This window comes from Electrona antarctica (genome assembly GCF_951216825.1).
Source record: "Electrona antarctica genome assembly, chromosome: 7".
Taxonomy (NCBI): domain Eukaryota; kingdom Metazoa; phylum Chordata; class Actinopteri; order Myctophiformes; family Myctophidae; genus Electrona; species Electrona antarctica.
This window is the reverse complement of record NC_136812.1, coordinates 48,280,436-48,307,748: the sequence shown is the minus strand read 5'-3', so window position 1 is coordinate 48,307,748 and position 27,313 is coordinate 48,280,436. Positions and strand designations below refer to the sequence as shown.

Here is a 27,313-nt window from a genome sequence, read left to right as displayed (position 1 = left end):
TCTGAGGAAAATATTGTACTTTTACTCTACTTTACACTACAACTATTTGAAAACTTTAATTACTATAGTTACTTTGTAGATTTAGATTTTATTATTTTAACCACTAAAGCTCAATGTATTTTGGCTATTTTCAAAAGATTTTGAAAACTTGAAATGGGACATTCTGCCTAATGAGTACTTTAAGTACATTTTAATGCCAATACCTTTGTACTTTTACTCAAGTAGTTTTAATACCAGACTTTACACATGTGAGTACTTTTTCCAACACTGAAACTAGTTGATTGTAGTTTGGCATAGAGAACACTATACTACTACTACTACAATCAAACGACATGACGGAATCAAAACAGTTTTCTGTAGATTTTCAAACATAAACGTAATTGTTTTTTGTAGTATTGTTGTTATGAAATACAATGTTCTTATTATTATTTTATTTGACTATTATTACTGTTACTAGATGAAGCTGTGTTTCCTGATCTCCATCTCCATACTGGCTGTCCTGTCTCTGAGCCACTGTGCAGGTATGTACAGAGGCATTCACAGTGGTGGAAAGTTACTAAGTACTTTTACTTAAGTACTGTATACTTAAGTACAATTTTGAGGTATTTGTACTTTACTTGAGTATTTCCAATTTCCAATACTTTTACTTCTACTCCACTACATCTCAGAGCCAAAATTTGTACTTTTACTCCACTACAATCATTTGAAAACTTGAGTTACTTTGGCGATTTTAATTTTGATTAGAAAACATACATTAACCACTTCAACCCTATACATTTCGGCCATTTGAAAATAGCCGATCTACAAGCTCACAGTGCGCCGCAAACTCGCAACGCGAAGCATTGTGAGCTTGTAGATCTGCTATTTTCAATAGATTTTGTACACATTTTGAACTTGTGAAATGGCACATTCTGCACAATGAGTACTTTTACTTTTAGTAGTCCTAGTTTAAATACAATTTGATGCAGATACTTTTGTACTTTTACTCAAGTACAATTCCTTACTCTTATTTGTAACGAAGTAGTTCTAAATTGCAGTATTGGTACTTTTACTTAAGTAAAACAATTGAGTACTTTTTTCCACCACTGGGCATTCAGTAGGCTTGATTTGCTTTGGTTAAAATAAGTGTTAAAAAGCTCTATATTGTGATAGTCATTTCTATAGCGTGTTTGTTCAGTACCATGCTCTCCAGCTCTATATTGTGATAGTCATTTCTATAGCGTGTTTGTTCAGTACCGTGCTCTCCAGCTCTATATTGTGATAGTCATTTCTATAGCGTGTTTGTTCAGTACCATGCTCTCCAGCTCTATATTGTGATAGTCATTTCTATAGCGTGTTTGTTCAGTACCATGCTCTCCAGCTCTATATTGTGATAGTCATTTCTATAGCGTGTTTGTTCAGTACCATGCTCTCCAGCTCTATATTGTGATAGTCATTTCTATAGCGTGTTTGTTCAGTACCGTGCTCTCCAGCTCTATATTGTGATAGTCATTTCTATAGCGTGTTTGTTCAGTACCATGCTCTCCAGCTTTTAAGATGAAAAGTCTGGATACAATTTTATCCAATCAGGATAGAGAACACAGTCAGGATACAGATTAAACAAATGGAATTGTAAGTGATGACACAAAGAAATAAGCGGAGAAAATTCAAACTGCACACTATAAAAAAAATCACACCCGTGTGAACTGAGTGGTGCAAGGTCTTATATAGTCTGATCAGCTATGTCAGTGACGTCACACACTAACCATAGCAACCATGCTCACCTGTGCACGGACACGTACACAGGTACACAAACATACAGACAAAGCTGGTTGTTGGAGTGGTTTGCACCACTCAAAACAACGTGCCCAGGCTGATTAGTGGCTACTCTCTCCTGATTGGCTGAAATTGTGTCACCTACCTGAAAATGTATTTAAGAATTTATTAACAGATTGGAGAAAACACATAAACACACCAAAACAGGTCAAGTCAACAACAAGTCAAGGGATTCGCATGTCTTAATGACTGTTGGTAGGGCGTTCCACATTTTGGTGGCATATAGGAGAGAAATTAATTTAGTCCCTTGTTTGTGCCGAATCTGGGTTGCACATGGTTTATTGAGATTCCCTCTGGTGTTGTGGGTGTGGACTTCGTTGACATTAATGAAGTATTTAGACAGGTACATGGGTATCTTAGTGAAGTATTTAGACAGGTACATGGGTATCTTGGTGGTGTATCGAATCTTGTGGATCAGACCCATTGCAAGATGCTGTACTCTGTCGTCAACCCTAAGCCATTCTGTCAAAATGGGCAGGGGTGAGGTGGGTTCGGGGAGTGAGGCCAAGTAGTAACCTGACCAGTTTGTTTTGGGAAGTCTGGAGCCTTGTTTTAAGGGCCTTTGAGGTTAACCTTTATTATTTTACTTTCAAAGGTGCTTCGATCGTGAATACTATCCATTACCTGAACCATCAAATAGAGGTAACGTGAACCCATTGTGAAAGATAACTATAGACTATAGAGCAGTCTTAACCCGACGAAATAGAAAGAAGAAAAAAGGGGCAGGGTACAACACTTTTTTTGTTGTTTTTCTTCTTTCTAATTATTTGTTCGGATCAAAAGATTGTGTTTATTGTCATGAGTTGTCACCATCCCAGTTGGCTTTGTCCGAGGCCTTAAAAGGTCTTAAAGTGATAGTTCACAATTTTTAAACTTAACACAACACAACACAACTAACTGACTTCAGTACCACACAGTGAACTGACACAGCAACACAACACAAGGTCAAATAGACACACACAAGACTAAGTACACACATGAACTAGTACTGACAACAAGTAGTGCATATAGTATACACAAAATGACTAACAACTCCTACTACATGAAATAGACACATAAATGAGTAGTACTTCAAATATAGGGTACACAATTATTTTGTTCTGGTCTCTGTTGATCCTTTATAACTCTCCAACTCTTCTTTTCTTTTGTCAGGAACTGAGAGAGGTGAGTCAATCTGTTCTGCTTCTGTTCAGTTTAACACATGACAACTAGTAGGCCTATACTTAAAATACTGTATGTGTGTGTGTGTGTGTGTGTGTGTGTGTGTGTGTGTGTGTGTGTGTGTGTGTGTGTGTGTGTGTGTGTGTGTGTGTGTGTGTGTGTGTGTGTGTGTGTACACAGTATATGTGCAAATTAAGTACTGTATGTATGTATAAATTAAGTATTTATACTTGTGCAAGTGAAGTATGTATGTGCAACTTCAAGTGAAGTATGTATGTGTAAATGAAATATATATGTATGTGCAAGTGAAGTACCTAAATGTCTGGTCTCTGTTGAGCATTTATAACTCTCCAACTCTTCTTTTATTTTGTCAGGATCTGAAAGCGGTGAGTCAATCTGTTCTGCTTCTGTTCAGTTTAACACATGACAACTAGTAGGCCTATACTTCGAATACTGTATACTACACATAAACACGTAAACATTGTTGTGGGTCTCTGTTGAGCCTTTATAACACCAACTCTTCATTATTTTGTCAGGTTACCACAACAATTTGGCAGGTGAGTCAATATGTTCTGCTGTCCAGTTTAACGAATGTCTAACTACTAGTAGGGTACTTCAAATATACACATGTAACACATGAACTCCAGCACAACACCAGCACAAATGTAAGGCAACATTTGTGCTGGTCTTTGTTGATCCTTTATCACTCCAACTCTTCATGCTGTTGTCAGGAGTTCCAGTCACTTAATCTTCGTCTTGATGCTGCTAATACTAGCATACTGATCATTAAGGAGGTGAGTCAATATGTTCTGCTGTTCATGTGCAGTAGTACATATACACAGAATGACTAACAACTACTACATGAAATACACACCTAAATGACTAGTACTTCAAATATAGGGTACACAATTATTTTGTTCTGGTCTCTGTTGAGCATTTATAACTCTCCAACTCTTCTTTTATTTTGTCAGGATCTGAAAGCGGTGAGTCAATCTGTTCTGCTTCTGTTCAGTTTAACACATGACAACTAGTAGGCCTATACTTCAAATACTGTATACACATAAACACGTAAACATTGTTGTGGGTATCTGCAGAGCCTTCATAACACCAACTCTTCATTATTTTTAGGGATGTGCCGATGAGATATTTTGGGCGATATTGATATCCGATATAATTAATTGCTGTTATGGCCGTTAACCGATATTACTGATGTCAATATGATCTCATTTTGTATTGAAAAATTCTAATAATTTTGTCCATTCTAAAAATACATGTAACAAGGTGTCTGCACTGCAGGCTTAGGCAAGTCAGGTTTACCTTGAATACTTCTTTATATTTAAGTGAGCTTGTAGATCTGTTCAAGCTGTTACTTTGGGCTTGTTTATCTGTAAAGACAGACTGATTAATGAATCGGTCTGATTGATTAATCGAACCGATGCCGATTAATCTAAAAACAACTCAAATCGGCCGATAGGGATGTGTTTGCTGATTTGCATCACTAATTATTTTGTCAGGCTACCACAGCAATTTGGGAGAAGTCAATATGTTCTGCTGTCCAGTTTAACAAATGGCTAACTACTAGTAGGGTACTTCAAATATACACATGTAACACATGATCCTTTATCACTCCAACTCTTCATTCTGTTGTCAGGAGATCCAGGAACTTAAAGACAGTCAGAAGGTGAGTCAATATGTTCTGCTGTTCAGTTTAACAAATGATTAACAAGTAGTTACTAGTACTTCACATACTGTGTACACAATTCATTTTTTTGCTGGTCTCTGTTGATCCTTTAATTATAACTCTCTCCTTTTTTTCTTTTGTCAGGTTCTGAGAGAGGTGAGTCAATCTGTTCTGCTTCTGTTCAGTTTAACAAATGAGTAGGCATATACTTCAAATACTGTATACATATAAACACATACATGCATACTTCAAGTGTGTGTGTTGAGTACCGTATGAGTATGCATGTACTGTAACAGGAGGGCACAATGCTTGAACAGGAAGCTCGATTTCAAATTAAAAACTAGACTCTATTTCAAGTTAAAAATGCCACAGGTCTACTTCTGAACTGAACTGAGGTGTTTGTGTTTGTTTTGAGTTATTTTCATTGATTGCTATTTGTACCTGTGCAATAGCTTGATGAGTTGGCATGCTTGGCTCTCAAACCAACCCAATGTGTTCAAATCATAGGTTAAAATCCCATGGGGGATTCTTTTCCCCTTTTTTTGGTATGGGCTTTTAGGAAGGGCTTTTGAGGGTTTGTGTAAACACAAACATTGTCCTAACACAAACATTGAATGCCATTGACAACGAATGGCCAGATTGTGATTGGCCGGATTGAAATGATGAATGATGATGTATGATGATAAGAGCGCCCCTCACTTCACACGGGTGTGATTGTAGATAATAAACTATAATTATAATGATATAATTCAATAATACTACAGAGAATGATATACCCTATTTGGCCTGCATTTAATAATATGTTTGTTTGTTTTTTCCAATGGAAATATCCCCCAAAAAATTGGGCCGGTCGTACTGTAATCGGGTACTAGACTGTTTATGTTTTTTTCCCACAAATGAGTCTTGAAAAATGTGTGTCGTCTTATAATCAGAGTCATCTTATATTCGGCCCAATACGGGTAATTGAGCGTGAGAGGACTTGCTAGCCTGTACAATGGCTTGATGAGTAGCCATGCTTTGTGATTAAAGTCTCACTAAGAACAGTAGGGTTTTCTTTTTTTTCTTTTTTTTTTTTGATTTGGCCGTTTTTTTTCGGTTAAGGTTATAGGCATAATTTTACTGAGGTTAGGGTTAAAGGAGAATTCCATGCTAGAAGGCTTTCTTACCTTTCTTTGTAGTCGTTATGTCCCCACCAAAGAGGTCCAGTAGGTGTTTTTTTGTGCAAAAAATAATGATTGGCTATTTCCCCTACCATAATCCCTCAATGAATTGGATTGAATTGAATGGGGCTATGGGGTGTTGTGCTAATTCGCTTATTTCCATCAAAATAAGTAGTAAAGTGTGCCGCTTGGGATATTTACATTATGAAGAGAGGATATATACAAAAATAATTATAATTTTGAGTGATGGAAATAAGCGAATTAGCACAACACCCCATAGCCCCATTCAATTCCCATTCAATTCAATGCAATTCATTTAGGGCTTATGGTAGGGGAAATAGCCAATAAGGAGCTTTTGCACAAAATAACACCTCTTTGGTGGGGATGTAACAACTACAAAGAAAGGTAAGAAAGCCGTTTAGTATGGAATTCTCCTTTAAGGTTAGTTTTAGATGTACATTTAGTGAGATTATAGGGGTTTAGGCATAATTTTGACTGAGATTGTTTGTGTGTTTGTGTGTGAGATTGTGTGTGTGTGTCTGTGTGTGTGTGTGTGTGTGTGTGTGTGTGTGTGTGTGTGTGTGTGTGTGTGTGTGTGTGTGTGTGTGTGTGCGTGCGTGCGTGCGTGCGTGCGTGCGTGCGTGCGTGCGTGCGTGCGTGCGTGCGTGCGTGCGTGCGTGCGAAGTGAAATATATACAGTATATGTGCGAATTAAGTATGTATGTATGTATGTCTGGTCTCTGTTGATCCTTTATAACTCTCCAACTCTTCTTTTCTTTTGTCAGGAACTGAGACAGGTGAGTCAATCTGTTCTGCTTCTGTTCAGTTTAACAAATGACAACTAGTAGGCCTATACTTCAAATACTGTATATACACATAAACACATACATGCATACTTCAAGTGTGTGTGTGTGTGTGTGTGTGTGTGTGTGCGTGCGTGCGTGCGTGCGTGCGTGCGTGCGTGCGTGCGTGCGTGCGTGCGTGCGTGTGGTTGCGTATAGTGTGTACGGTATGTTGAGTATGCATGTACTGTAACAGGAGGGCACAATGCTTGAACAGGAAGCTCTATTTCAAATTAAAAGCTAGACTCTATTTCAAGTTAAAAGCATATGGAAATGCCACAGGTCTACTTCTGAACTGAGGTGTTTGTGTTTGATTTGAGTTATTTTCATTGATTGCTATTTGTACCTGTGCAATAGCTTGATGAGTTGGCATGCTTGGCTCTCAAACCAACCCAATGTGTTCAAATCATAGGTTCAAATCCCATGGGGGATTTTTTTCCCCTTTATTATTATATTTTTGGTATGGGCTTTTAGGAGGGGCTTTTGAGGGTTTGTGTAAACACAAACATTGTCCTAACACAAAGATGCCATTAAATGCCATTGACAACGAATGGCCAGTTTTGAGTGTTTGCGTAACCGTAAACACAAACATTGAAGACGAAGGTGAGGACGCAGATTGTGATCGGCCTGATTGAAATGATGTATGAGGATGTACGATGATAAGAGCGCCCCTCACTTCACACGGGTGTGATTTGTAGATAATAAACTATAATTATAACGATATAATTAAATAATACTACAGAGAAGGATATACCCTATTGGCCTGTATATTATCACTCCAACTCTTCATTCTGTTGTCAGGAGATCCAGGAACGTAAAGCCAGTCAGAAGGTGAGTCAATATGTTCTGCTGTTCAGTTTAACAAATGATTAACAAGTAGTTACTAGTACTTCACATACTGTGTACACAATTCATTTTTTTGCTGGTCTCTGTTGAGCCTTTATAACTCCAACTCTTCATTATTGTGTCAGGACATGTACGACGGCTTGTACGTGTGTGTGTGTGTGTGTGTGTGTGTGTGTGTGTGTGTGTGTGTGTGTGTGTGTATGTGTGTGTGTGTGTGTGTGTGTGTGTGTGTGTGTGTGTGTGTGTGTGTGTGTGTGTGTGTGTGTGTGTGTGTGTGTGTGTGTGTGTGTGTGCGCGCGCGCGCGTGTGAAGTTATACAGTATATGTGCGAATGAAGTATGTATGTACCTGTATGTATGTATGTATGTATGTATGTATGTATGTATGTATGTATGTATGTATGTATGTATGTATGTATGTATGTATGTATGTATGTATGTATTTGGTTAAAATGGGTAAGGTTTTAAAAAAAGGCAAAAGCATGCTCTGTTGCACTGGCCTAAAAGTGGGTCCTCTAAAACTGCTTCAACTTCTGAGAATGTGTTTGGTTCATTAGCCACCAGATGGCATACCTTATAAGTATGTATGTCTGTATGTCTGTATGTATGTATGTATTTAAAAGGGGGGCTTTTTTGTAAAATCCCAGCCTACAATACCTTCATATATTTAAAATCTGTATGTATGTATGTATGTATGTGTGTGTGTGTGTGTGTGTGTGTGTGTGTGTGTGTGTGTGTGTGTGTGTGTGTGTGTGTGTGTGTGCACGCACGCACGCACGCACGCACGCACGCTCGCACGTACGTACGTACGTATGTATGTATATATGTATGTATGTATGTGAATGCGGTGAGTCAATCTGTTCTGCTTCTGTTCAGTTTAACAAATGACAACTAGTAGGCCTATACTGTATACACGTAAACACGTAAACATTGTTGAGGGTCTCTGTTGAGCCTTTATAACACCAACTCTTCATTCTGTTGTCAGGATACCACAGCAATTTGGGAGGTGAGTCAATATGTTCTGCTGTCCAGTTTAACGAATGGCTAACTACTAGTAGGTAGGGTACTTCAAATATACACATGTAACACATGAACTCCAGCACAACACCAGCACAAATGTAAGGCAACATAATTGTGCTGGTCTTTGTTGATCCTTTATCACTCCAACTCTTCATTCTGTTTTCAGGAGATCCACTCACTTAATGCCAGTCTTGTTTCTGTGGAAGCTTTCTTGTCACCGAATTACATTACGGAGGTGAGTCAATATGTTCTGCTGTTCAGTTTAATGAATGACTAACAAGTAGTATACAGGCTACTTCAATATAATACACAATGACTATCAGACAAGTACAATGTTAGCTATCACACAAAATGAATGGTTGACATTCAGTACAATCTTAGCTATCAATGGTTGTCAAACCAGCAGAAGCACAACATATCAATGTAACAAGCACACAGAGCAGTCTAGTTCCCTTCTTACGACGGTGTGATGCACCAAAAATAGCAGATCTACTGCATCTGCAACAGGCTGTGAGTTTGTAGATCAGCTATTTTTAGTGCATGACACTATTGCACAACAAAGCATCATTAGGCCTCACTCAGACCTTTACTGCATTGCTGTATGATTGTTGGATGAATGTTGTGTAGTGTCATGGCCGCCCCAATGCATTTCCAATGGAAGTCACATGGTTTGTAGTCCACATTTTGGACTACAAGCTGTTGTATGGCTTTCGACTGTGTTTCGACTGCGCCCCTCCCCCTCATACAACACAAATGTTGTGTCAAACCATGTGACTCCCATTGGAAATGCATTGGGGCGGCCATGACACTACACAACATTCATCCAACAAGCATACTACTTGGCCTCACCCCCCGAACCCACCTCACCCCTGCCAACTTTGACAGACTGGAATGGCTTAGGGTCGACGACACTAGTACAGCATCTTGCAATGGGTCTGGTCCACAAGATTCGATACTCCACCAAGATACCCATGTACCTGTCTAGATACTTCCTTAATGTTAACGAAGTCCACACCCACAACACCAGAGGGAGTGCAACGAACCATGTACAACCCAGATTCGGCACAAACAAGGGACTAAATTATTTTCGCTCCTATGCCACCAAAATGTGGAACGCCCTACCAACAGTCATTAAGACATGCAAATCCCTTGACTCCTTCAAAACCGCTCTCAAAGGGCACCTAGGGATGGCTGCAATTCGAAACTGGCCCCCGTAAAATCTGACTAAATACATTTACTCTAGTACTGTAGGCTACGTAAATACACCTTTGAGGAACTTTTAATTTACAGTATTATTTACAATTTCCAGTAATTTTACTTCTACTCCATTACATCTCAGAGGTACTTTTACTCCACTGAAATTATTTGAAACCTTTAGTTACTAGATACTTAATTATTATACAAAACATAAACTAACCACTTCAGCTATGTATACATTTTGGCCATTTGAAATTATTTGTATACATTGCATACATTTGAAAACTTGTGAAATGGGACATTCTGCATAATGACTACTTTCTACATGTTTTTTTGATACACCATCACTAAACACGGGTATATTTTACACAATGTAAAATATTCCATAACAAATATTTCTCATCAAAATATATTGCAATACAGCAATATATGGCAACTTGAGCTACTCTTCTTTAATATTTCATCATGACTTATCACAAAAAAATGAAAAATAGTTATTAAAATAGTATTTTAAAAATATTCCTAAAAGAAGATAAATGAAGTTTGGAACTTCTCCTTTGGTCCACCCATTTCTAGGACATGTGAGAATGGTCCAGTGAAGAAAAAAATAAAATAAAAGTCCATTGTGAGTGTGTGGGATTTTTCTCTATCACACTATCACTAGACACGGGTGAAATTCACCCGAACACCTGCCTGTAGTTTTTCTAGGGATGTGGACAGGGAAACAAAGCTACCTTCTATGATGTTGTAACAATCGCCCTTTGTGCATTAGGGAAAATTATTAACTAAGGAAAAAAATAAGCGGGATCGTAGGGTTATAGTTTGTATATTTATATATAGATGCCACAAAAGGTAACTGACAAAATAAAACGGTTCACAATGAAATCTGTTACTTTTCTCATAGGAAAGAATACTATTTTACAAATAGTCGGTATCACATGTCACATTTCACTTCATAAAAATAATAACATGTATAGGAACAATAAAGCAGAATAACCTCATAATGTCATCATGAAGCTACTGAAAGACCCATCCACCTCAGACATCAGCAACATTATGATGTCACTGAGCATCATGAAGCTACTGAAAGACCCACCCACCTCAGACATCAGCAACATTATGATGTCACTGAGCATCATGAAGCTACTGAAAGACCCATCCACCTCAGACATCAGCAACATTATGATGTCACTGAGCATCATGAAGCTACTGAAAGACCCATCCACCTCAGCCATCAGCAACATTATGAAAATTACAAAAATATAAGTGTCCGGGTGAAAATCACCCGTGTTTGGTGTTCTAGGGTTAAGTACTTTTGATACCAATACATTTGTACTTTTACTCAAGTACATTTAGATTTTCTGAATTTTACTTGTATTTCGACATTGCAGTATTGATACTTTTACTTGATTGGCTGAGCACGGAATGCGATGTATGATGATGTATGATACTAATTAAGCTTCCACCTTTTCCAGCTTTTCCATCCACCACCAGCTGTCTAAAAACTCGGAAGAGACGCCGCCGGAAGACTACAGCGAAGACTACCTTTGGATGGAGTATGGACCTTAGAGTATATATGACACCCCGACAGACGACGTCACACTGATAAGAAACAGCATGCGCGCGCATACCGGCAGCAGAAGAACCCTTCCTCTCGTAAGATGCAATGGGAAAAAAATGCCCCATCAAACTTTCAGTTGCTGTTGGGAATTGATTACATGAAACAGTCACCCGTGTGCCCAGTCCCCATGTTTGTAAACAAATAATTGGTCTATAGATCTAAATGTTATGATTAAAATGTTCTGTCATGTCAGCTTAATAAATTGAAATAAGCTTCAGGTTAAGAGAAGATGTCTGATTTCTTTTTTGGTACAATGTGTCAATAATACATAATACATAATACATTTATGTTGTTTTTTTCTTTCATATCTCTGCTGTTGGACCTAACTCCAAAATGTTCCTTTTTTAGAAAATTAAAAATATAAAATGTTCAGGAAATTAAGAAAACCTTAACATTTGAAAACAAAGCAATACAACAAAGCAATACAAAGCAATACTACCTCATCAAACTTGGTGTGATGTTATATAATATTAAAACAAAAAAACGACCAAACATTTGTTTGATTGCGTTTGATACGTGTGAATATGGCCTAATAAGGCCTCATTCAAACGTATCAAACACCAATCAAGCAAATGTTTGGTAGTTTTTTTGTTTTTTTAGGCCGCCACAATGCTTTTCCAATGGGAGTCACATGGTTTGACCAAACATTTGTGTTTGATTGCTGATTGCTGGCAGTGTTCTGCCCCTGCCCCCTCATCAAACAAAAATGTTTGGTCAAACCATGTGACTCCCATTGGAAAAGCATTGTGGTGGCCTAAAAAAACGACCAAACATGTGCTTGATTGGTGTTTGATACGTGTGGCGAACAGCCTCTTTGGTTTGAGTGTGCTGGGTCCTTACTACAACAACAACAACAGATCAACTGTAGGAATGTAACCATTTATTTGAGTGAATATATATATATATATGTCTCAGCCTAAAATCTTCATGATTTGAGTCATTTTCAAAATCCACCTGTTGGTGGCGCTGTAACTGGCCAATGTGAAAAGGGTGGGATATATTCCTCAGCCTAGTAGCCTATGAAAGTCTGTGAAAGATTCCACGTAAGCTGCCTTCATGATTTGAGTCATTTTCAAAAATCCACCTGTTGGTGGCGCTGTAAGTCTGTGAAAGATTTCACAGACTCCAGGTCCCCAGCTAAATCTTTAACTCTAACAAGTACTGTACTTTTAGGCAGACATAGAATAGTACAACAATAGTACAACAACAACAACAACAACAACTAATTTCAGTAATGGAGGAATGGAACACCTTTCCAGAATGGACTGCCACAGCATAGTACAACAACAACAACAACAACAACTAATTTCAGTAACAATGGAGGAATGGAACACCTTTCCAGAATGGAATTTCCATTCCACGCTTTGGGGGCGAGCTATCCACGCTTTGGGGGCGAGCTATCCACGGCTTGGGGCGAGCCGTCAGATGACTCCGCCAGATGGGGCAGCAGAGAGTACACTGGGTACTGGGTACCGCTGATTGGCCAGGCCGTTTTGTGGCCGGGCATCAAGTCTGCCTGAGAGTTCCCAGATGGGAGCAGGAGGGGGGAACCCAGTGTACTCTCTGCTGCCCCATCTGGCGGAGTCAGGTTACTGTTACCCTGCCGTCAGACTATAATGTAATGCATAAGAACTGCCTCCCCAAAGTTTGCGTGTGGTCCTGGTCTAGTGTGTTTAGGCCTATGTCCACTTGTGTTTATTTGTGTTTACTGTTTTTTTGTTTGTTCAGCTTGATTTATGTGTCGCTCTGCTGCTGTAGCGCTTCAATTTCCCTTCAGGGATTAATAAAGTATCTCATCTCATCTCATGGATGGATGGACATTTGAAAACTTGGGAAATGGGACAAGGACATTCTGCATTAGTAGACTGGCTGGCTGCTCCGACTTTCTAAAGTATGTAGAAATGCTATTTGTAAGTAGGCTACAAATAGCTACTTTTATTCAAATAGGCCTACATTTTGAATTTTGGGCTTTTACTTGCACCAGAGTGTTCAGGGGCGGCAGGTTCCTATAACGGCAGTGGGTGCCCCCCGGCCCCGCCTCCCCCCCCCGCCCCCCCCCCCCCCCCGCGCCGCAGCGGGGGAAAAAAACATTTGTTTGGTATACTTTATAATTTACAGTTTGCTAATAAATGGTGCACGCTTTCAGTTAATCACAACAATTAATGAACACATTCAATTGTTTCAGCATCTTGTTTCAACATTTCAGCATGATCAACAGTAAATAATTAAATTGTATTTTGGCTGAGATGGCTCTGTTTGTCAAGTCTCAAGTCATGGCTCTTTACAGACGGGCCGACGGTACACAGACAGCAGCCTCTCCGCTGACCGTGTTAGTGTTGTGTTGCTGCAGGAGACGGAGTGTGAATGAACCGTGCGGTCACTGGAACAAAGCCACCGTATTAGCATTTGAATACCTGTTCTGTGAACACCGTAAAGGTGTGTGCCTACGTGACAAAATGACCAGGGGGAGGGGATCTTCAGCCTTAATCTCAGTGGGTGCTATTTGGTTTATTATTTTTTCAGTGAGTGCCCAAGCCCTCAGGCAAACCCAAAGTTGACGCCGCTGAGAGTGTTTGTACATTGCTAATTACTTTTAGTAAAACATGTGAGTACTTTCCACACTACTTTGTTTCCAAACCCGCAGCAGGTTAACACCACCGTCTAGATGGCAGTGACGAGCGCAGTATCACCAATGAATGACGTAATGATTCTCAAAGTTAAAAGCCCTAGAAGTGTCTCTGCTTCTCGCCGGGCGCAGTGGCGTGCGCCTGTAATCCAAGCTACCGGGAGGCTGAGGCTGGCGGATCGTTTGAGCTCAGGAGTTCTGAGCTGCAGTGGACTATGTCGATCGGGTGTCCGCACTAAGTTCGGTATCGATATGGAGCTCCCGGGGGAGTCCGGGACCACCAGGTTGTCTAAGGAGGGGTGAACCGGCCCAGGTCGGAAACGGAGCAGGTCAAAGCCCCCGTGCCGCTCAGTAGTGGGTTCGCGCCCATGAATAGACACTGCAGTGCAGCCTGAGCAATACAGCGAGACCTAGTCTTTTTATGACACGGGTGGTTATGAACGAGGGACCACCACCCTGACTTAGAATCAACCTGGGGACCACTGTTGTATTGGGTGGGATATGGGCTAAGATAGTGCTTTGTATGGGAACATTTTCTATATGCATCCATGTGTATTATCCATGTGTATTTCCACTGTTTTTTTTTTGTTTTTTTTTATACCAATGGTCCATCATAATGTCCTAATAATGACTCGACCAGTGCAAAATCAACACATCCAGCCTACTAAATACATCATGCATGCAATACCTCCATGCACCACGTCTAGTACGGACCACTTAGAAGAGAAAAATCACACTCGTGTGAAGTGAGGGGCGCTCTTATATCATACATCATCATACGTAGGCTACATCACATTCCGTGATCATTCAATCAAATGAATCATCACAAATGTCATGCCGGCCAATCACTTCACTTTTCTGCCCTCACTTTTATACTCAATATGCTCAGCCAATCAAATCTACGCTATGGGGTGATCAGCAAATCAAATCATCGTGTTTGTGTTCACACAAACAGACAATGCTGTATGCTTTTGTGCATTGTGGACGGTGGGTCCGATGTTTGTAACATATGTGACAGTGATGATTTTATTTCATGATCAATAAAGACATCAATCAATCAAAAAATAAACCCCAGCAGGTCAGGTGGTATATATGCGTTTAAATATCACTATTTGTCTAGTTATAAGAATGTAAATAATATGCGCTACCATGCACTAACAGTCACTCTATATTATTATAAACACTAGCTCAAATGAAGTAAAAATACTAGTTTGCAGCAGCAATAGTAGGTATACTTGCTGCTGCAAACTTGTTTTAGCTGCCTTTAAGTAGGCTATTGCTCACAAAAACCTCTGCACTCGTTTAGGATGGTGTGGCCTACCCAGAAATGTAAAACAGAATGCCTTCCTGCACTCATTCATAGATGTTTTAGCATATACAGTAACAGTATACACAAAGGGGTGCATGTGCTCTGATGTAATATTGATTGTGGCCAGAGGGGGGCATCAAATGATAAGATACAGTATAACACATGGGCTGTAATGAGTGTCTGTCTATACTGTCTCTGTCAGAGAATGAGAGTCAAGGAAAAAGGACCGTATGCTACAGTAGGTTTTCCTTCACGGAGCAGATAAGTCAAGGTCAATACAGTAGGTAGGCCTATACTCTTTCAAAGAGAAGATAAATCAAGGTCAATAATATGGTTGATATAATCAAATTAAAATATATTTTCATAGTCTCTGTAATGTGTAAGAGATTTTCTTTAGTTTAGGGCGACTGTGGCTCAGGAGGTAGAGCAGGTAGAGCAGGTCATCCAATGATCCATGGGTCGGCGGTTCGAATCCCGGCTCCTCCTGTCTACATGTCGAAGTGTCCTTGGGCAAGACACTGAACCCCAAATTGCTCCCGATGTGCTGGTTGGTGCCTTGCATGGCTTCTGCCGCAATCGGTGTATGAATGTGTGTGAATGTAATGCACAATCTATGTAAAGCGCCTTGGATAAAGGTGCTATATAAATGCACCATTTACCATTTACCATTTTAGTTAAAATAAGTGTTAAAAAGTGTTTGCTGCAGTAAGAGGAGTCTCCATGTCTCTCCAGCTTTTCATTAAACAGAAAATGCATTTTCAGAAAACCGAAACTGAAACTGGGATAGCAATTTTATCCAATCCGGATAGAGAACGCAGTCAGGATGCAGATGAAACACGTGGAATTGTAAGTGATGACACAAAGATATGAGCAGACAATATTGGAACTGGAACACTATAAAAAATTAAGCTCATGAAAAGCTACTCTCTCCTGATTGTCTGAAAATGTGTCACATATACCTGAAAATGTATTTTCTGTTTAGTAAAGAGACAAGGAGACGTCTACGGTCTACTGAACAAACACTCTATAGCCATGATTACTATCAGAATATAGTGATTTAAAAATCCTTTTGTTTTAACCACAAAATATCACTTACACTACCCTTTTAAGGAGTCCCAATCCGATCACGTGATCGGAAATCGGAGCCGATCACGTCATATTATATCCTTATACCCTGATATTAGACCGGATATTGGCTGTGATGTTTTTTTATTGCACTATTATGCACCACAAAGCTGGAATAAAATTCCAGGAAATCCCCAACCATAGCTGTTTTTAAGTCCAATTTAACTCCAACAGTAGTGATATCGTCCACGCGCACCGTAAGACGAACGCCTGTTGGCGTGTTCTCTCCTCCGCGTCATTAGCGCCCATACCCTAGGTGGAGTTGGCAAAAGGGCCTTTCTGTGTGGAGTTTGCATGTTCTCGCCGTGTCCCCTAGGGTTGTGTAGTGAAATTCACTGGTAAATTAATAGTATGAAATTATGGGGTCAGAGGCATTGCTTAAAAGGTGGTGGTGGTTGTGCTTTAAAACATGAGCGGACTGGGGAGATGTACAATAATTATTAGTACAGGCCTGTGGTACAGTCGTTCTGCCAAGAGCACAAGGAATCAGACCATGGTTATACTGTTCTGTTACAAGGACAAACTGTGAGGAAAACTTTAAGTAAAAACTTCTATAGACTGAGACTTAGGGAAACATTTTTCCTTTTATTTTATCATGCTCATAAAGTGCTCTGTGCTCAAAGTGCAATTAAAAAGCAAACTTTTCGGTCCTAAGACGTTCGTCAGTGCTATATGATTTTCACAGACAAAGAACTTGCTCTTAAAGAGATCAAACAATACAGCTCAGGTGCTGAGAATTACTAATTGGTGACATCACCTGATGGTGGGGCGTGGACATTACAGAATAGATAGTTCATACAGTTATATAGGAAACATGAGTACAGCATACACCACATTTTGACAGTCTTATACAAAACACTTTTTGAAAATAACTTCTCTATAGGTAGCACTGGAGTGAGAGATCTTTGTTCAAGCCACCCGGATTGACAGACTGTAAATAAAAAAGAAATCACCCCCTCTTCTAGATTTCTTAACTTGTTCAATAACTGTGAACGACAGATCTGCTATGGAGTGACCGGCTTCCATTAAATGTCTTGCGACAGGAGATTTGATGTCATTGCATCTAATGGCACTCATGTGTTCTATGATGCGTGTGCGTACTGCCCTGGATGTTTTGCCTACATACTGTAGATTGCATTTGCATGAAATCATGTAGACTACATTAGAAGAACTACAATTTACAAATTGTCTGATAGTGTATTGTTTGTTATAGTAACTGCACTTGTAAATGTGTTCATTTTCTTGGAGTTTTTACAGGCCACACAATGTAGACAAGGGTAGAAGCCGGTGACTCCATCCATAATGAGAGAAAAGAGGAGGGTCAGTGAACACTTTGGAACCTTCAGGATCAGCTGACAAAACATGCCAGTGTTTCTCTATGATGCTACGTATATCATTGCTCAAAGGATTATAGGTAGTGATGCAGGCACATGAATGTTTATTTTTAGTCTGTGCAACCTGGTTTGGATTATTCAATTTAGTTAAAGCAGAGTCAAGCCATTTTTTGGGGTACCCTCTTTCAACAAAGTTTCTGTACACGATGTCTCTCTCTTTTTCAAAATCTGAAATATGGCAAACCTTTCTTCAAAGCAGGGGGGTGTGCACTAGTGGCATGTAAAAGACTATTCTTGTCTGTAGGTTTGGTGTACAGAGTGGTGGACAAACTGTACCAAACAATGCATATTGTCTCAACGCAGTGTTATATTATTAGTATCGCAACGCGAGGCTAATCAACAATAGTTATCAGGCCTATAGACATCTTGGCTCTTACGTCATAATGTACCGAAAATAATGTTACATATAATAAATCCTAATAACATAAATGGACATATGCCAGCCTGCAGCATGAAGAATTCCAACCTGAACATTTTAACTTTTTATATTATGCATTTTTATGTAATAAACGAAAACACTGAGGGTATGTACTTTGGTACGTGCCAAGTTGTTGACAATAGTGTATAATCATCCAACGAGATGACACTGCAGACAATATGTATCACACGTTTATTTCCAGTACATTATGTTGTTTATCTTCTGCTATTCATCCTTGTGCCCCGGCTATGATAAGTATATATGACATAAGAGTCAAGATGTCTCCCATTGAAAAAAGTTTGGACACCCCTGCCTTAGTGCCTCTGAGAGCAAGATATAGCCCTCTTAGGCCTGATAGCTATTGTTTATGGTACAGCTTGTCCTTGTAACATTGCTTGTCCTCGTGCAGGAACTACTGTACCACAGGCCTGTCCAAACTCAATGTGTCTCCCTTGTCCACTCATGTATTGAAGCTTGTGGTTCTCAACCCGTATGTTGGGACCCCCAGGACGGTCTCCACATTATTTTGGGTGGTCTCCAGATGACAGTGAAGTGAAAATGTAAGGAATTTGAAGACCTTTTTAATACCTTCAAGGTTCAATGTTGTACTTTATTGTTACATCTTGTGACTTGTACATAAGAGTAAAACTTATGATTTCTTTTGGGGGGTCATGGCCTGAAAAGGTTGAGAACCACTGTATTAAAGGTTTCATGACATTCATTTTAATTTCAATTTATTTTTCGTTTGTAGGAATAGCAGGAAATGATGGATTGATATTTGATAATGCTACTTCTTTCTTTGGGTGTGCAGGACGACACGTCCCATTTATTGCCTGATCCAGAAGCAAGGAACGTTGACGGGAAGCCGACCAGGGAGTCGTGGCGGAGGGGACGAAATCCCCCGGGACCCGCAGCGGCTGGCCATAAACCAACTCGGCAGATGAGGACTGGAGATCCTCCAGTCAGTGGCGTATCCAGGAATTACGTTTTGGGCAGGCAAGATCATGTGTTAATTGTCGTCTCCCCGTGCACAATCGTAGCACTAAAGGTTTTCAAAGAGATATACCTGCCAGACAGTAGGATACAAAGGCTGAAAGGCATGCATTTACATTCCAATGGGTGATTGAGGGTCGCGCTCTACCGCAACGGCCAATCAGCTGTCCATTAATAGTTATCAGGTCTGGTTTTTGTCCTTTTTTTTCTCATTGTATGGATTTTGGCCAGGCCAGAAATGGATTTGGACAGGCGGACGCCTGCCCTCGCCTTATTGTAGATACGCCTCTGGGAGCAGTCCTGATGCCCAGCATAACCCACGGAAGCTTGTCGATCCAGGCATTGTTCCGTGAGGGTGGCCCGCAGAGCAGCTTTCATAGCGTGAGGAAAACATTCGAACATGCCGTTTCCCTGTGGGTGGTATGCGGTGGTGCGGTGGAGCTTCGTGCCCAGGCCCTCAGCAACGGCGGTCCACAGCTCAGACGTGAACTGGGAACCACGGTCACTGGACAGGTGAGACGAGCAACCTAGGTCTCGATGAAAGCCTGGGCAACATCAGCAGTCGTCGTCGAAGACAGTGGGACGGCCTCCGGCCAGCGGTTTGTCCTGTCCACCATGGTGAGAAGGTGGGTGAAGCCATGGGAAGGAGGCAGAGGGCTCATCAGGTCCACGTTGAGGTGGTCGAAACGCCGTCCTGGCACCAGGAATGGCGTCAGAGGGGGGGCTTTAGTGTGGCGGTGCACTTTGGAGCGTTGGCACGTCACGCAGGTGGTCACCCAGTCCCGTACATCCTTTTTGAGGCCATGCCAGACAAACTTGGCTGCTACCAGTTTTTGTGATGGCTTCCTGCCCAGGTGAGAGAGCCCATGGACAGCGTCAAAAACGCGCCGACGCCACCCACAGGGCACGGCAGGCCTGGGCTGACCCAGCGAGACGTCGCACAGGAGCATGGAATCGACGTCGGTGGAGTGCTGTACCTTGCGCTCGCTGGGACGCAGCTGTCGGCTGAAGAAAGCGCGTGCCTGCCAGCGCCATCCACCCACTGCTCGTGCACTGCACCAACGGCATAGTCAGTGGTGATGGAGCAACGGGTGCGCCAGCATGGTGACATAGAGCGTACTTGGCAGCCCTGAATGTGCTGTCCCTCTCCGAGGACCGGTCCACAGCGTGCTTGGGGGATTTGCGTCTAAGGGCCTCATACAGGGGTCGCATGAGGTGGGCTATACGTTACCATGTGATGAACTCTCGCTGTTACATCTGAAAAGGCAGGGTTACACGCACGCACGCACGCACGCACGCACGCACGCACGCACGCACGCACGCACACACACACACACACACACACACACAAAACTCTCTCATGTGAGAGTCAAGATGGCACAGCTATAGAGCACGAGTGGTGTCACTGTAAAATGGGCTTAGCAAGTCTAGCTGAACGTACGATAATAACAATAGAACAATATACATACATGTAGTAACTATCGACTGGGAAGATTTGATATGTATGCGCAAATTATACTTTGGGGCAGCTGCGGAAAAGGCCTGATGACCCCTAGTTCTTTTTTTTGGTCGCTGATCTCAAGGCTCTGGCTGGGAAAGGGTGCCAACCCATTTCAAAAGCATGTTGAAATCTTAAAGTCAATTGGGAAGCAGACAGGGAGCCAATGGAGCGAGGCTGCAGTGATATGGTCTCGCTTCTTTTTTTCCTGTGAGGAGACGGGTGACGGTGTTCTGGATCGGCTCTGAGGAGACGGGTGGCGATGTTCTGGATCGGCTGTGAGGAGACGGGTGGTGGTGTTCTGGATCGGCTGTGAGGAGACGGGTGGTGGTGTTCTGGATCGGCTGTGAGGAGACGGGTGGCGGTGTTCTGGATCGGCTGTGAGGAGACGGGTGGCGGTGTTCTGGATCAGCTGTGAGGAGACGGGTGGCGGTGTTCTGGATCGGCTGTGAGGAGACGGGTGGTGGTGTTCTGGATCAGCTGTGAGGAGACGGGTGGCGTGTTCTTGATCAGCTGTGAGGAGACGGGTGGCGTGTTCTTGATCGGCTGCAAGAGCCAGTGGTGGAAAAACTACTCTACCCCAAACCCTAACCGTAACCGCAAGCACGATGCAACGCATGTCGGACCAAACGCACTGCCGTGGAAGTGAGCAGCAGTCGAGTGTCATAATCCCCCCAGCTTCCCTGGCAGATGCCGCCCCTCCCCCCGGCAGCGCCGCGGCTGTTACCGGCAGTTGCGGCGTCTGGAGCGGCGGCTGCCGAACGGAATGGACCGACAGTGCCGCGGAACGAAGCTGTCACAATCCACCCACCTTCTCCGGCAGGTTCCGCCCCTCCCCCCGGGAGCGCAGAGTCTCATTGCTGCTGCCGGAGAATGCACTCGCTGCTTATGCTCCATTGCAGGCATGCCGCCAAACGGATTTGGGATTACAGTTTACGGGTGCTTTTAAACTCTGCTATGCGCTTTCCCAAATGTGTATGGCCACAATAGCAATTTTGGGGAAAGCGTGCCAACACGCCCATGCAAATAATGGTGTCGTGTCAGCATAATGGATATAATAGCGGGTAACGCTGCACCAAGGTACCATTTAGGGATAACACAAGCTGCTATATCCGTAATTTGCGGGCATTGGCTGACTTGTGGGCATTGTCGCAGTACAGGTAAAAGCACTGACGGAAATAGAGCCCTTATAGTCATAAGGGCTATTTTTTTTAAAAAACTATTTCTACTATTTGTTTTATCTTTATCTTGTATCTTGTTTTATCTTGCAAATCAGATTACATTCATTATGATGAATGACCTTTTGATATTGATGAAATAAAATGGTTGAAATGCAATGCATTTGTAGCCTGTGACTTTATTATGGTCCGAAAGTAAATTACGATAGGTAAGAGATGTACACTAGTTGGCCCTTGGGTGTTTTCATGTTTTCTAATCTGGCCCCCATTGAAAACAGTTTGGACACCCCTGCCTTAGTGCCTCTGAGAAAAGATATAGCCCTCTTAGGCCTGATAGCTATTGTATATGGTACAGCTTGTCCTTGTAACATTCCTTGTGCTCATGGCAGAACGACTGTACCACACACAGGCTTGTCAAAGCATGTGGTTCTCAACCTGCAAGTTGAACCAAATTGACCCTTATGGGTCCATTTGTACACTCGGGGGTCCTTTCAAATAAAACATTTGAGAACCACTAGTAGCCTACTACTTGGCCTCCTAATGTGCAATAGTGTCATGGTAAAGAGTACGTGTCATATTCTGACATTCAAAACAATAACATTATAAAGTGTGTGTGCCTGGGCGGCTAGTATAGCGGTCCGGGCACTAAAGGCTGCTAAGGCAGCCTGTCACCATACTGTACACTGTCCAATAAAGGCAGAAAAAGCCCAAAAATATATCTTAAAAAATAAAAAATAAAGTGTGTAAAAATAAAATAAAAAATGCCACAGACAAGACCAAGTCTTTGCCACAGACACGTTTGTGTACGGCAGTGATGGACAAAGTACGGTACTCGCATTGTTTACTCAAGTAAAAGTAGCAATACTGCAATGTAGATACTACAAGTAGAAGTACTGCATTCAAAATGTACTGTAGTAAAAGTACAAATGTACTGTACGGTATTTGGAACCATATAATTCAACATATCTCCTTTTTTTCTTTTTAAAGATTTGTTTTTGGCTTTTCTGCCTTTATTGATATAGTATCAAGTGAAGATAGACAGGAAAGAGAGAGAGAGAGAGAGAGAGAGAGAGAGAGAAGGGGAGAGACACGCAACAAAGGTTGTCATGACTCGAACACGCAACGCGATAGGCCCTATCTCTTATTCTTGGACAAATGTGCACCGTGTGAAGCCTATAGGTCTGGCCTGTCTGGCCTATTTATACAAGCCAAGTGTATCCCAAGGCCTGTTCTTAACTGTATTCAAAAGCTAGGTGAAGTGCCACCAAGATTACAATTATTGTGTTATATGGTTCCTGCAGGACTGTCCTGACTTGTTCCTGGGGTAATCTGTAAAAGGGGTTTTGTTGATGGGCCAGGAGCAAATTGTTAATCAAATTGCCTTCAGAGAGGCATTGAACACGCCTCTCTTCTTCACCTCTATGCCTGTAAACTGCCACTACGTTATGATAATTCAGTTGGTCCGGTCATTATACGTGTGGATGGTCATTTTGGGGCCCACTGCCACTTGCTGGCAGCGGAAGCCTTGCTAATAAATGACCATCTGAGCCTGAGGAAACATCAAGCTGCTGTCTGCTGTCTCAACTTTCTCTCAGTTTTTAGTCAAGTCTCGGTACAAGGACTCGGGGGTGTCCAATATTTACCACAGTATCAAAAGTAAAAGTACTCATTATTCAGAATGTCCTGTTTTTCAAATGTGAAAAAAAGTCTAAAACTGGTTTGAAAATAGCAGATCTACAAGCGAGTTTATAGATCTGCTATTTCCAAATGGGCGAAGTGTATATAGGACTGAAGTGAAGTAACTAGTAACTAAAGTTGTCAAATAATTATAGTGGTGTGAAAGTATACAATATTTAATTGCCTCTGAAATGTAGTGGAGTAGAAGTTAAAGTACAGAAAATTGGACTTACTCAAGTAAAGTACTTAAGTAGTACTTAAGTAAATGTACTTAGTTACTTTCCACCACTGGTGTACGGAGGTATTGATGACCCCACCTGCCCGAGGTCTAGGTTTATACTTGCTATTCTATTGATTTAAGCACATCTCATCGACATTGGAGAACATCACGTTTTCTATATCAAACCTTGTATTTACTTTTGTATCTGTTATGACTCACATACCCGTGACCATAGCATCATGGCAAGGTCACATTGTTGTTTTGTTGAGCGTTTATAAGTCCAACTCCATATTCTCTTGCCAGGATCTGATTTAGATTCATCTCAGAAGCAACAAGCCAACAGGACAACATTTTTGAAACGGTGAGCCCATTTTCTGTTGTGTAGTTCTGACTCATTTAGTACAATTTTTCAAGTACTTTACACTACAACTATTTGAAAACTTTAGTTACTATAGTTACTTTTAGATTTAGATTTTATTATTTTAACCACTAAAGCTCAATGTATTTTGGCTATTTTCAAAAGATTTTGAAAACTTGAAATGGGACATTCTGCCTAATGAGTACTTTAAGTACATTTTAATGCCAATACCTTTGTACTTTTACTCAAGTAGATTTTTAATACCAGACTTTACACATGTGAGTACTTTTTCCAACACTGAAACTAGTTGATTGTAGTTTGGCATAGAGCACACTATACTACTACTACTACTACAATCAAACGACATGACGGAATCAAAACAGTTTTCTGTAGATTTTCAAACATAAACGTAATAGTTTTTTGTAGTATTGTTGTTATGAAATACAATGTTCTTATTATTATTTTATTTGACTATTATTACTGTTACTAGATGAAGCTGTGTTTCCTGATCTCCATCTCCATACTGGCTGTCCTGTCTCTGAGCCACTGTGAAGGTATGTACAGAGGCATTCACAGTGGTGGAAAGTTACTAAGTACTTTTACTTAAGTACTGTATACTTAAGTACAATTTTGAGGTATTTGTACTTTACTTGAGTATATCCAATTTCCAATACTTTTACTTCTACTCCACTACATCTCAGAGCCAAAATGTGTACTTTTACTCCACTACAATCATTTGAAAACTTGAGTTACTTTGGCGATTTTAATTTTGATTAGAAAACATACATTAACCACTTCAACCCTATACATTTCGGCCATTTGAAAATAGCCCATCTACAAGCTCACAATGCGTCGCAAACTCGCAACGCGACTCATTGTGAGCTTGTAGATCTGCTATTTTCAATAGATTTTGTACACATTTTGAACTTGTGAAATGGCACATTCTGCACAATGAGTACTTTTACTTTTAGTAGTCCTAGTTTAAGTACAATTTGATGCAGATACTTTTGTACTTTTACTCAAGTACATTTTCAATTCCTTACTTTTACTTGTAACGAAGTAGTTCTAAATTGCAGTATTGGTACTTTTACTTAAGTAAAACAATTGAGTACTTTTTTCACCACTGGGCATTCAGTAGGCTTGATTTGCATTGGTTAAAATACGTGTTAAAAAGCTCTATATTGTGATAGTCATTTATATAGCGTGTTTGTTCAGTACCATGCTCTCCAGCTTTCTTATTAGGATGAAAAGTCTGGATACAATTTTATCCAATCAGGATAGAGAACACAGTCAGGATACAGATTAAACAAGTGGAATTGTAAGTGATGACACAAAGAAATAAGCGGAGAAAATTCAAACTGCACACTATAAAAAAAAGCTGATTAATGGCTACTCTCTCCTGATTGGCTGAAATTGTGTCACCTACCTGAAAATGTATTTTCGGTTTATTGCGACCGGAGGTCACATTTACTAGTATGAAATCCTGCATCTCGCGTCCGTCCGTCACACCTCCATATATGGTTGCCAATCCATCATGCCTCGTGACATCTCGTGACATCATGGAGACCCTTAGATCTCCATGTGGATCTGACCTCGTGACATCACGTGACATCATTGAGACCCTTAACGCCTGCCTACATGGTCACGCCTCGTGACACGTCACGCCACCATATATGGCCAGCAACTCTTGTGATCTGACCTCAACAAACCCTGTACACTCAAGACACACTCCATATATGACCAGTACAGAACATATTCCATATGCTGATCTGACCCCCCCATGCCAAAGTGCCAGCGCTCGCCCAGCAGTCTCCTATCTGCCGTCACCCGGGCGAGGTCGCTTCTCGCCCTCAGGGCGTCTTAATGGTTAAAGAGCTGGAGAGACAAGGAGACCCCTGTGACTGAACAAACACTTTATAGCAATGATTACTATTATTGTGATTCAAACTTTTAACAAAAAATGTTTTTTTTTATTTATTCTCAACTGTACTTCTGCTTCTGCACAGTATCCAACCAATCATGCACCCAATACAATGTCTCTTTGCTGTGGTCTGTGGTTTTTTCACAGTTAACTCATTTGATTTTGATTGATTGAAGAATTTATTAACAGATTGTAGAAAAACCAAAAACAGGAAATCATCAGGAGTTATAAAGGGGAACCCCCCCCCCCCAAAAAAAAAACCCAACAACAACAACATAGGCCTATACAGTGAGGTGAAAAGGGTGGGTGGGGGATTCAGATTTTACAGGGGCCAGTTTCGAATTGCAGCTGTCCGTAAGTGCCCTTTGAGAGCGGTTTTGAAGGAGTCAAGGGATTTGCATGTCTTAATGACTGTTGGTAGGGCGTTCCACATTTTGGTGGCATATAGGAGCGAAATTAATTTAGTCCCTTGTTTGTGCCGAATCTGGGTTGCACATGGTTTATTGAGCTCCCTCTGGTGTTGTGGGTGTGGACTTTGTTGACATTAAGGAAGTATTTAGACAGGTACATGGGTATCTTAGTGAAGTATTTAGACAGGTACATGGGTATCTGAAGTATTTAGACAGGTACATGGGTATCTTAGTGAAGTATTTAGACAGGTACATGGGTATATTGGTGGTGTAGAAAATCTTGTGGATCAGACCCATTGCAAGATGCTGTACTCTGTCGTCAACCCTAAGCCATTTCAGTCTGTCAAAATGGGCAGGGGTGAGGTGGGTTCGGGGAGTGAGGCCAAGTAGTAACCTGACCAGTTTGTTTTGGGAAGTCTGGAGCCTTGTTTTAAGGGCCTTTGAGGTTAACCTTTATTATTTTACTTTCAAAGGTGCTCTGCCGATATGGACCATTGACGGCCTGGAAAGGACCATTGACGGCCTGCAAGGGTCCATTGACCGCCTGCAATATCAAATACAGGTAACTTGAACCCATAGTGAAAGATAACAGAAGACTATAGAGCAGTCTTAACCCGACGAATTAGAAAGAAGAAAAAAGGGGCAGGGTACAACACTTTTTTTGTTGTTTTTCTTCTTTCTAATTATTTGTTCGGCCCAAAACATTGTGTTTATTGACATGAGTTGTCACCATCCCAGTTGGCTTTGTCCGAGGCCTTAAAAGGTCTTAAAGTGATAGTTCACAATTCTTAAACTTAAGTTGTATGAAATACTTACCATTAATATAGTGGTTGCAACTGTATTA

The 27,313-nt window shown here is 41.1% G+C and overlaps 2 protein-coding genes across 7 annotated transcripts in view; both read left to right on the top strand.

The window, feature by feature from the left end:
- The first annotated feature begins 3,090 nt into the window (after positions 1-3,090).
- On the top strand, positions 3,091-11,570 carry LOC306926041 (uncharacterized protein). 2 transcript variants are annotated; one of them, XM_079505272.1, is made up of 10 exons: positions 3,091-3,362; positions 3,513-3,533; positions 3,708-3,770; positions 3,948-3,959; positions 4,628-4,669; positions 6,603-6,614; positions 7,461-7,490; positions 8,490-8,510; positions 8,691-8,759; positions 11,197-11,570. In XM_079505272.1, exons 1-10 carry the CDS (start codon positions 3,222-3,224, stop codon positions 11,221-11,223), a joined length of 438 nt encoding a protein of 145 aa, XP_079361398.1. In that variant the 5' UTR covers positions 3,091-3,221; the 3' UTR covers positions 11,224-11,570. The 2 variants fall into 2 exon arrangements, with proteins under 2 accessions (XP_079361398.1, XP_079361397.1); XM_079505271.1 differs by lacking the exon at positions 3,948-3,959 and having other exon boundaries at positions 3,094-3,362; positions 3,708-3,782.
- Positions 11,571-24,091: 12,521 nt separating this feature from the next.
- Positions 24,092-27,313, top strand: part of LOC306926042 (uncharacterized protein) — a 44,034-nt gene continuing 40,812 nt past the window's right edge. For all 5 annotated transcript variants that reach the window (XM_079505273.1, XM_079505277.1, XM_079505275.1 and 2 more), the window contains exons 1-3: positions 24,092-24,141; positions 24,629-24,692; positions 26,943-27,031. In XM_079505273.1, coding sequence (XP_079361399.1) covers positions 24,629-24,692; positions 26,943-27,031 — 153 coding nt within the window. In that variant the 5' untranslated portion in view covers positions 24,092-24,141. The remainder of the gene's footprint in view (positions 24,142-24,628; positions 24,693-26,942; positions 27,032-27,313) is intronic.

Excerpts from the sequence above, each read along its gene's own strand:
- LOC306926041 (XM_079505272.1), top strand. The coding sequence starts at position 3,222 with ATGTATGTGCAACTTCAAGTGAAGTATGTATGTGTAAATGAAATATAT. Across the intron at positions 7,491-8,489 it reads AACGTAAAGCCAGTCAGAAG|GATACCACAGCAATTTGGGA; the intron begins GTGAGTCAATAT and ends TTCTGTTGTCAG. Across the intron at positions 8,511-8,690 it reads ATACCACAGCAATTTGGGAG|GAGATCCACTCACTTAATGC; the intron begins GTGAGTCAATAT and ends TTCTGTTTTCAG.